At 49.9% G+C, this 11,029-nt stretch overlaps 1 protein-coding gene across 2 annotated transcripts in view; it reads right to left on the bottom strand.

The window, feature by feature from the left end:
* Positions 1–269: 269 nt before the first annotated feature.
* Positions 270–11,029, bottom strand: part of RAD51 (RAD51 recombinase) — a 19,947-nt gene continuing 9,187 nt past the window's right edge. For both annotated transcript variants that reach the window (XM_075330547.1, XM_075330546.1), the window contains exons 3-10: positions 10,861–10,998; positions 10,459–10,576; positions 9,888–9,979; positions 3,289–3,383; positions 3,090–3,203; positions 2,705–2,834; positions 1,122–1,243; positions 270–1,034 (exon numbers count right to left, since the gene is read on the bottom strand). In XM_075330547.1, coding sequence (XP_075186662.1) covers positions 911–1,034; positions 1,122–1,243; positions 2,705–2,834; positions 3,090–3,203; positions 3,289–3,383; positions 9,888–9,979; positions 10,459–10,576; positions 10,861–10,998 — 933 coding nt within the window. In that variant the 3' untranslated portion in view covers positions 270–910. The remainder of the gene's footprint in view (positions 1,035–1,121; positions 1,244–2,704; positions 2,835–3,089; positions 3,204–3,288; positions 3,384–9,887; positions 9,980–10,458; positions 10,577–10,860; positions 10,999–11,029) is intronic.

Raw genomic sequence — 11,029 nt, 5'->3', positions numbered from 1 at the left:
GGAATACTGAGCTGTGTATAACAATGCCCAGTAGGAGGACTAGGAGACAAGACACCTAGTCCTGTAGCTGATAAAACACACAGCCAAGTTACACAGTACTGGAATCAAGGTCTCAGCCCCTTCATCATGCTGCAAACCTACTGAAGGATTTTTTTTTTTTTTTAAAGGTAGGTAAAACAAACCTTTGATTTGGAAAGTAGAGCGGATCCCGGCTTTAGTTTCAGATTGCCTTTGTCACGTTGTACTCACTACAATACGGATTGTGTAGTAGTTTATTTTTACATTGCACTTCAGTATATACAGGTATACACACACACACTCCAAACGCCACATCTATACAATTCTATAACATAGAACACGCACATTTACTCCACAGTTCCTGAAGCGGAGGTCGGAGGATCCAGCATTATAGATATGCATTACGTTACAATTCATTTAGTTTGTACTTTAATGCAGTGTCCGGACACTTACCTCAGGAGGCTGCAGAATATTAAGTAATCCTCCTGTCTCACCCACCCTGCTGCCTACCAGCTCCCCTGTACTAAGTGCTCTGTCCAGACGTGACCGCTGCAGCCAATCACTGACTGCAGAGGAGACGAAAATGTCACATAACTGGACAAAGAAAGAAGTAGATGGACGAGCAGGGACCGGTAAAGACTCATTGTCCTGTACTTGAGCGGCCAGATATATCCGCAAACATACATCCGCTCGGTAAAGCTTCATGAGGACTGGGGGCTTCCTGTTAGAAAAGAACAAAAAAAAAAAAACAGAACCTTCGCCAAGGCTGTCTCAGACGCCATCTGAGAATCCGGTGGTGTTTGAGGTACAATCCTCAGCTCGGTACCATCCACCATTACGTCCCCCATCAGTCCACCTCCCTGGTACCGGCTGAGGACCATCAGTACAGCACTCAGTCCTTGGCATCGCCGACCCCATCAGCATTAATTGCAAACATAGCCTCGGCCTCCGGCAGACAGGGAGAGTCGTAGATCTTGCAGATTCGGGTTTCTCCTCTTCCCTTTCTTAGGTACAATCTACGGGGAAGAATATAGATATTTATTCTCCAGACGCGGATCTCTGCCCAGTCTTCCACTCTTCATGATGCAGAATTACCTCCTTACCTTGTTGTGGAGGCATGAGCTATAATGTTCCCTCCAATGGGTTTTTTAGGATCCGCAGCAAACATGGCTGCTCCATCCACCTGGGCTACTACTTGGTTGGTGATCACAACCGCCACCCCGAACTACAGACAAAAGATGCCAAAATTTGTCACTTCACATTGCATACATGATTACAAGCATATACGAGGGGCTGCTATCTCTGGATCTCTATATATGGTGGATTTAAAAGAAAAAATAAACCCTGGATACTCAAGGAGTGGAAGAAATACGAGGGGCTGCTGATAAGTCTTTGGCTTTACCCAGAAAGAAGCGAGATATGATGATGAAACTTTCCATTTCTTCCACATATTCTCCACTGATGAATACACTTCTTACATCGGTATTCCAAGTTCTGTAAGCCTAGCAAAAAGAAGGATTTCGGTTGTGCCTCAAACCAGGTACCTATAGCAGCCATGGCATCAGAAATGGTGTGACATTTGGTCCCTTGAGGTGATTCTTCAGGTTTGGAAACAGATGATAGTCGGAGGGAGCTAGATCTGGTGAATAAGGTGGGTGGTCACCAGATGGAAGCCCAGCCTTGCCAATTTTGCCGTGGTCGCTTGTGCAGTGTGAGTGGAGGTGTTGTCTTGAAGGAACAAGATTCCTTTGGACAGCTTGCTGCGCCTTTTGGCGTTCAAGGCTGCCTTCAATTGGTCCAAAAGTTCATTGCAATACCTTGCATTGATGGTGGAACCCTTTTGAAGGTAGTCCACTAGCAGCACGCCCTCCTTATCCCAGAACACAGACGCCATCACCTTAGTGGCTGATTTTTGCCCCCTGAACTTCTTTAGATGAGGAGAACCACTGTGCCTCCACTCTTGACTGCTCCTTGTTTTCAGGATCATACAAATAAATCCAGGTCTCATCCATAGTGACCGGTCGCTCCAGGAAGTTCTTATCAGTCCGGAAACGCTGACAAATGGAGCGGGAAGTTGTCACTCGCTGCTTCTCTGATCTGTTGTCAGACATTTGGGGATCCACTTTGCAGATCACTTCCTCATGTCCAAATGTTCATGGAAAATGACACAAACACGTTCACGGGAAATCCCCACAATGTCTGCTATTGCTTTACCTGAAATAAGTGGATTCTCCAGTATGAGGTTGTGCGCAGCATTGACGATCTCCGGAACAACAACCACTCTCGGTGGTCCAGGACGTTCCTCATCATTGGTGCTGAAGTGGCCAGTTTTAAATTTGGCAACCCAGTTCTTAGCTGTGGAATATGAAGGGTATTGATCCCCCAATGTCTGCGACATATCACCATGAATATACTTTGTGGACTTTCCTTGCAGAAACAAGAAATTTATCCTCCTCTGCGCTCAGTTGCTGTGAATATCGCATTAGACTCCGCCATGTTGTTTTCCCGCGTGCCCAGAACACTGTTGCCATAAGCAACAAACACAACATTTTGAAAACATATATTAGACACATAAGGCTTCATGTGATGTAACATTCGTTACCATAGAAACAAAAAAAAAAAAGATCACAAAGACTTATCAGAAGCCCCTCATACAGTGTCCTAATGTCTGTATCCTGGGGCTCACCTCATCGGCCAGCCGCAGCAACATCCTCAGGAAACGAGCCAAGTGCATCTGCCGCGCAGACAGCTCCCCCCTGCCCGAGTAATCTGTTCTGTACAGAGCGGTGGCACTGTCCACTATAAGGAGGGCGTACCTGCAGGAACAGTAACACTTGGTCAAAATGGCCAAAACATAGATTTTTCTGTAAACTTCAAGGGGTATCCCCACAACTGAAAGCTGTTCCCTAATTAATAATGGATTTTAGTGCCCCAGTGCTTTACATACATCAGAAAGCTTAAACCTGACCCGTGTGAACATACCCTTACATCTCTAGTGGTAACACTGACATAACATAAAACATATAATATAATGTGTGACAACTAATTAGTATACGGTAACTTTTCTTTACCTGGATTCTGCCATCATGGCCGACGCCTGGTATAAGAGCTGTGTCTGGTGATCGGTATTGAAGGCTCGTGCGTAGGCCACATTGTCCAGAACGTCACTCCCGGATAGCCCGTACCTATGGTAAAAATGCAAAAGCCTCAGAGCTGCGGCAAATCAGATTCTACAGGTAGAGTTTGAACCCTACAAAGTAGAAGTCCCACCTTTCAGCAACCGCAAGAAGCCGTTCTGGTCTGAAGGTGCCCTCCGTGTCTATGTACATCGCTTTCCCCTCACCGCCGCCTCGGTCAATGGGGAGCTGGAGATGACAAAAAGTGAAATGGAGATCGAAAATGAGAAGGATTATATTGCCAAAAATGTTGAAGGGGTTCACACACACAAACACACACAAAAACACACACACACACAAAAACACACAAACACACACAAAAAAACACACACACACACACACAAAAACACACACACACACAAAAACACACACACACACAAAAACACACACACACACAAAAACACACACACACACAAAAACACACACACACACAAAGAAGGGAATTTTGTTTACTTACCGTAAATTCCTTTTCTTCTAGCTCCAATTGGGAGACCCAGACAATTGGGTGTATAGCTATTGCCTCTGGAGGCCACACAAAGTATTACACTTAAAAGTGTAAGGCCCCTCCCCTTCTGGCTATACACCCCCAGTGGGATCACTGGCTCACCAGTTTTAGTGCCAAAGCAAGAAGGAGGAAAGCCAATAACTGGTTTAAAGACCAATTCAATCCGAGGAAACATCGGAGAACTGAACCATACCACATGAACAACATGTGTACCCGAAAAAAACAGAAAAACCCCGAGAAAACAGGGCGGGTGCTGGGTCTCCCAATTGGAGCTAGAAGAAAAGGAATTTACGGTAAGTAAACAAAATTCCCTTCTTCTTTTTCGCTCCTAATTGGGAGACCCAGACAATTGGGACGTCCAAAAGCAGTCCCTGGGTGGGTAAAAGAATACCTCGTGATAGGGCCGTCAAACAGCCCTTTCCTACAGGTGGGCAATTGCCGCCTGAAGGACTTATCTACCTAGGCTGGCGTCTGCCGAAGCGTAGGTATGCACCTGAAAATGCTTGGTAAAAGTATGCAGACCCAATCAGGTAGGTGCCTGACACACCTGCTGAGCCGTAGCCTGGTGTCGTAATGTCCAGGATGCACCCACGGCTCTGGTAGAATGGGCCTTCGGCCTTGAGAGAACCAGAAGCCCAGTAGAACTGTAGGTTTCAAGAATTGGTTCCTGGATCCCCCGAGCAAGGGTGGATTTGGAAGCTTGCGACTGTTTACGCCGACCAGCGACAAGGACAAAGAGTGCATCCGGGTGGCGCAGGAGCGCCATGCGGGAAGTAGAACCTGAGTGCTCTCACCAGAACCAACAGATGCAAATCTTTCTGAAATTGATGGACTGGACGAGGACACAAAGAAGGTGAGGTGATATCCTGATTGATATGAAAGTGGGATACCACCTTAGGGAGAAATTCCGGAACCGGACGCAGAACTACCCTGTCCTGGTGAAGGACCAGGAAGGGAGTTTGTATGAGAGCGTTGCTAGCTCGCAAACTCTCCTAAGAGACGAGACCGTTACTAGAAGGCCACTTCCCGTGAAAAGCGGGAAGGGAGACATCCTTCAAAGGCTCGAAAGGCGGCATCTGGAGAGCAATTAGAACCTTGTTCAGATCTCAGGGCTCTAACGGCCGCTTGTACGGAGTGCTGAGAAGACAAACTCCCCGTAGGAACGTGCGTACCTGAGGAAGTCGTCGTTTCTGAAAAAACACAGATAGCGCTGAGACTTGTCCCTAAAGGGAACTGAGCGACAACCCATTTTCCTACCTAGATTGCAGGAAGGAAGGAAACATAGACGATGCAACCGGCCAGGGAGAAACACCCTGCGCCGAGCACCGAGATAAGAATATCTTCCACGTCCTGTGGTCAATCTTGGCGGACGTTGGTATGCTAGCCTGTCTCATGGTGGCAACCACGTCCTGAGGTAATCCTGACGACACTAGGTTCCAGGACTCAATGCCACACCATCCGGTTGAGGGCCGTAGAATTCAAATGGAAGAATGGCCCTTGAGACAGCCAGTCTGATTGGTCTGGTAGTGCCCCCGGTTAGCCTACCGTGAGGCACCACAGAACCGAGTACCACAACATCCTCGGCCAATCTGTAGCGACGAGGATGGCGCGGCCGCAGTCGGTCTTGATCTAGCGCAGTACTCTGGGCAACAATGCCAGAGGTGGCACCTAAGGTAGCTGGAACTGCGACCAATGCTGAACTAAGGCGTTTGCCGCCAGAGCTCGATGATTGTGAAACCGTGCCATGAAGCTGGCACATTATTGTTGTGCCGTGACGCCATTAGATCGACGTCCGGCCTCTGTCAGCGGCGCCCGATCTCCTGAAACCCGTCCGGGTGAGGAGACCATACTCTTTCGGCCACACCTCAGCGACTTAGGAAGTCAACTTCCTAGTTTCCACAATTGGGATGTGAATTGTGGATATGGTGGATGCCGTGTCTTCCACCCACATCAGAACCTGCCGGACTTCCTGGAAGGCTTGCCGGTTGCGCGTTCTTCCTTGGTGGTTGATGTATGCCACCGCTGTGGAGCTGTCCGACTGAAGTCGGATATGCTTGCTTTCCAGCCGCTGTTGGAAGGTTTGTAGGGCAAGATACACTGCTCTGTGTTCAAGAACATTGATCTGAAGGGTGGACTCTTGCTGAGTCCACGTACCCTGAGCGCTGTAGTGGAGAAAAACTGCTCCCCACCCTGATAGACTCGCGTCTGTCGTAACTATCGCCCAGGATGGGGATAGGAAGGACCTTCTTTTTGACCAAGAGGTGGGAAGAAGCCACCACCGTAGAGATTCCTTGGCCGCCTGAGAAAGAACGACGACTCTGTTGAGGGACGTCGACTCCTCGTCCCATTGGCGGAGAATGTCCCATTGTAGTGGACGCAGTAAAACTGCGCGAAAGGAACTGCCTCCATTGCTACCATCTTACGTAGGAAGTGCATGAGGCGTCTCAATGTGTGCGACTGGTTCTTAAAGAAGAGCTTGCAGCCCGTAGTGAATGCTGTTTGTCTAGCGGAAGCTTCACTATCGCTGAGAGAGTAAGAAACTCTATGCCTAGATATGTTATCGATAGGGTCGGGGTCGGATCTGACTTTAAAAAGTTGATGATCCACCCAAAACTTTAGAGAGTCTCCAGCGCAACGTTCGGGCAGTGTTGGCATGTTTCCTAAGAGAGTGCCTTGACAAGTAGATCGTCTAAATACGGGATCACAGAGTGACCCTGAGAGTGCAGGACTGTGACTACTGCTGCCCTGACCTTGGCGAAGACCAGTGGGACTGTCGCTAGCCGGAAGGTAGAGCTACGAACAGAAGGTGTTCGTCTCCTATAACGAAGCGTAGAAACGCTAGTGCTCTGGATCAATCGGCACGTGTGGATAAGCATCCTTGATGCCTAATGATGCTAGGAAATATCCTTGGGACCTTGAGGCGATGACATGGCGGAGGGATTCCATCTGGAACCGCCTGGTGTCCACGAGCTTGCTGAGCATTTTTAGATCCAGAACGGGACGGAACGGCCCGTTGTTATAGGTACCGCAAAGAATTTGGGGTAAAAACCGTGACCTTGTTCCTGAAGAGGAACGGGGGTCATCACTCTTTCTGCCTATAGAGTGCACCCTGTTTGCAGAAGAGCAGCGGCTCGGCCGGGAGGTGGAGAAATTCTGAAGAATCGAGTTGGAGGACGAGAAATGAGCTCTATCCTGTACCCGTGAGACAGAATGTCTCACCTCAATGGTCATTGACCTATAGCAGCTAAATATCGCCAAGGCGGGAGAGCCTGCTACCGACCGAGGCCGCAAGTCATGAGGAAGCCGCCTTGGAAGCGGGTTTTCAGACTGTCGCTTTTTTGGGCGTGACTGAGCCCGCTAAGAATCTGAGCTCCTCTGATCCTTTTGAGTCCACATTGGACGAGGAAAAATGGGACCTGCCCGAGCCTCGAAAAGGCCGAAAACCCCGACTGCCTCTTGCTCTGTTGGGGTTTGTTGTGTCCGGGCTGAGGAAAGGATGAATCCTTACCCCTGGACTGTTTAATGGTTACATTCACCAAACAGTCGGTCAGCAGAAAAAGGCAACTGGTTAGGCAACCTTTTTTGGAAGCAGAATCTGCCTTCCATTCACTTAACGAGCAGACCAGGCTCTGCTTAAAAACACGGAGTAGCGGAGGCTACCGCCGCACGGTTCGCATAGTCCAGGACAACCTGAATCGCGTAAGAAACAAATGCAGACATTTGAGAGGTTAAGGATGCCACCTGCGGCACAGATGTACGTGTAACCGTGTCAATCTGTGTAAGACAAGCTGAAATAGCTTGGAGTGCCCCAAGGGAGAGAATGCCGGAGCCAACAGCAGTTCCATCTCCCACTGCAACTATGGATCTAGCTACAAGCCTGGAGATTGGAGGATGCCGCTTGGGACACTGGGTCCAGTCCCTGACCAAGTCAGGGGACAGGGATAACGTGTATCCTAAGCCGTTTGGAGAAGCGCATATCTGGATAAGCGTGGTGTTCCTGGACTGCCTCTCTGAAGGCAGAGTGGTCCAGAAAAATACGTGAAGCTGACTCCTCCACTGGAGGAGCTGTGAGAAATAACCCACATTGTATAGATGGACGCTATAAGATTATTTACTATGGCGTCACGATCAGGTGTATCCAGATTGAGAGCGGTCTCAGGATCAGAATCCTGAGCCGCTACTTCCGCCTCATTACACAGCGAGTCCTTCTGCTAGGACCCTGATGAAACCGAGGCCGCTCATAGTGACCCGCTTAGGCTGTCTGGGACTGACGTCCGTGCAGAGCCTTGTTCACACTGAGGGGGGCCATGGATCAATGATTCAACAGTGCCCATATTGTGAGAGACATGTCCGGACTGCTAGGCTTCTAGTATCATAGCCATAGTCTCAGAAAAACTGTCAGTAAATACTGCAGACACCGTCCTCATCCCCTGGCCATTAGTCTATGTAACCTGCCGGCCGTATAGCCGTACATGCTGTACCAGCTGTATAGAAAAACATGTGGTTCTGCACCTTTGTTTTACACAGAGAATATGCTGATAACTCCTCCGCATAATCCAGGAGGGTATATACAACGTGCGACCAAACAGTGCAATGTATATAGTACAAGCATATCTATAAGTGCACTTCTGCACTAGTGGGGTTAGCACCACAGGTGCTGCTTAACGCCTGTTGCAGCGATTGTGTGACTATCAGAATGCCAGGGTCTTCCACACTTGTCTCTGTATCTACAGAAACTGACACTAATGGCTGCCGGCGTCCTTGTAGAGAAGGAAGCCGTGGGCGTGCCTGAGAAAGTGCGGGAATCCGGTTTCACAGTGCACACAGTGAGAGGGGTGGAGTATGCAAAACATACTCCAGCTCTCAGCGCTGCTGTGCTTATGCAGCGTCACGCCCCTACCCTGACTGTCAGGGCTGTGGGCGGTAACGAAGGGAGACTAGGCCCAGAAGCCGGGGACTCGAGTTAACAGCGCGGCCGCCGTAAAAGCGCGGGCCGCGCTGAAGTCCCCGGCGCACCACAAGTGCCAGCCGCGCCGCAGTCCCAGCGGCCGGCGCGACCGATCCCTAGGAGTGGCCAGCGTCCCGCCCCTCTCCTGACTGGCAGGTCTGGGGGCGGGAACGAACGGAAGCAGGCCGCAAAAGCCGGGGACTCCAGTTATCAGCGCGGCCGCCGTAAAAGCGCGGGCCGCGCTGAAGTCCCCGGCGCACCACAAGTGCCAGCCGCGCCGCAGTCCCAGCGGCCGGCGCGACCAATTCCTAGAAGTGGCCAGCGTCCCGCCCCTCTCCTGACTGGCAGGTCTGGGGGCGGGAACGAACGGAAGCAGGCCGCAAAAGCCGGGGACTCTAGTTATCAGCGCGGCCGCCGTAAAAGCGCAGGCCGCGCTGAAGTCCCCGGCGCACTACAAGTGCCAGCCGCGCCGCAGTCCCAGCGGCCGGCGCGACCCATTCCCATAAGTGAGCCTGCTTCAGCGAAGCTGAATGAGGCCATGGCACAGGCGCCGCAGCGCTGATGTCCCCCGGCGCACTACAACACCCAGCATGCTGCGGTGTGAGCGCCAAATGCACGGGGACACAGAGTACCTTGAGGAAGCAGGGCCATGTCCCTGATGTACTCCGCTCCATCCAGCATCTTCTCCAGGGGCTGTAGATGGAGCACGGTCTCAGTGCCTGGAGACCGGTAAATCCCACTTCACCCAGAGCCCTGTAAAAAGGGATGGGGAAGGAATCAGCATGTGGGCTCCTGCCGCCGTACCCGCAATGGGTACCTCAACCTTACAAACACCTCCGACATACAGTGGGGTGAGAAGGGAGCATGCTGGGAGCCCTTAGTATGGGCCCTCTTTTCTTCCATCCGACATAGTCAGCAGCTGCTGCTGACTAAAAAGTGGAGCTATGCGTGGATGTGTTGCCTCCTTCGCACAAAGCACAAAACTGGTGAGCCAGTGATCCCACTGGGGGTGTATAGCCAGAAGGGGAGGGGCCTTACACTTTTAAGTGTAATACTTTGTGTGGCCTCCAGAGGCAATAGCTATACACCCAATTGTCTGGGTCTCCCAATTAGGAGCGAAAAAGAAAACACACACAAAATTGCTGCAGTCCCACCAATCACTAGAAGGGGGTCCAGAGTCACCGTCCCTCTTATTTGGTAATAGGGTCAGGAGACCAGCTTCATGCGGTTGCACACGTACCTGACAGGTGACAGCCAGGGTGTGACATAGCTGCGTCTTCCCCGTGCGAAACTCTCCAAACATCTCAGTAATGGAACCGGTTTCAATTCCCCCTAGAGAAATCCAGAACACAAAAAAAAGAAAGACAATTATTCCCAATGTGACATATTCCCAATGTGACTATGAAATACTGCGAGTTGTGTTAGCGGATTATTCCCCTCTTCATACATGGGTACTGTTGGTCTAAATACAAGCAATTTTTTCCATTTACCGCTAGTTAAAATTCTCTGTTTATGAGATAAACACTTGTTTATAGCTCGTTGCCTTGGAGACCGACCACTGATGCTGGACCGCAGCAAAGGTGCAGTTCTTATAAACTTTTTTTTATTGTTTTGAAGCTTGCCAGGATCCCTTGAGCGCTCTGTTACCTCCTGATCCCGGCTAACATCAGAACAGTGCCTACAAGCCATACAGCAGTGGTGGTCGGTCTCCAAGGCAACGTGTTCACATCTCTGCACATTTTTATAAACAGTTAACTGCAATACCTAGCAGTGACGATGGAAAAAACCCATGAAAACGAGCAGCAGGTCACCTTGTAATAACTTGTCTAATTCTTTGGAGCCGGAGGAAATCTGTATGATCTCCGATCGCCTCTGGTGGAACTCGGTGGCTGTTGTGAACCCCATGGGGACCAGTTTTGCAGCTTCCGCCTAGAAGACAACAGGAGACACATCTAATCGGACTATATTGGGGGGGTCACCTACGACAGATCATCAAATGAACAGTCCAGTTCTTATTGTGGGCCAATTTTTAATATATTCTGTCATCAAGTGACAAAAATCCAGCGAGAAAGTAACCAAAATACGAGTGACTAAAGCCTCATGCATTCTGCAGCTGTAGGAGCGGAGCGTAACACAGCACTTCAATGCGGATAGCTACTTTTTACATTAGACGTTAAAGGCAAGGAGACAATAAAATAACAGTTCTTCGTTACCAAGATTTTGTCAGCTTTGGCTTCACTTATTCCTTTGATATTGACCAGTTCCTTCTTGGGTGCATAGGCCACCGCCTCCACCGTGTGGAACCCGGCCTCCTCCAGCTTCTTCACATCATTAGAGTTAATCCCACATTGCTACATTGAGAAAAAAAAAATAGATAACCAC

The sequence above is a fragment of the Anomaloglossus baeobatrachus genome, chromosome 12 (assembly GCF_048569485.1).
Source record: "Anomaloglossus baeobatrachus isolate aAnoBae1 chromosome 12, aAnoBae1.hap1, whole genome shotgun sequence".
In the NCBI taxonomy this organism is placed as follows: domain Eukaryota; kingdom Metazoa; phylum Chordata; class Amphibia; order Anura; family Aromobatidae; genus Anomaloglossus; species Anomaloglossus baeobatrachus.
The sequence above is the reverse complement of the archived record's forward strand: the minus strand, read 5'-3'. Positions and strand labels throughout refer to the sequence as shown.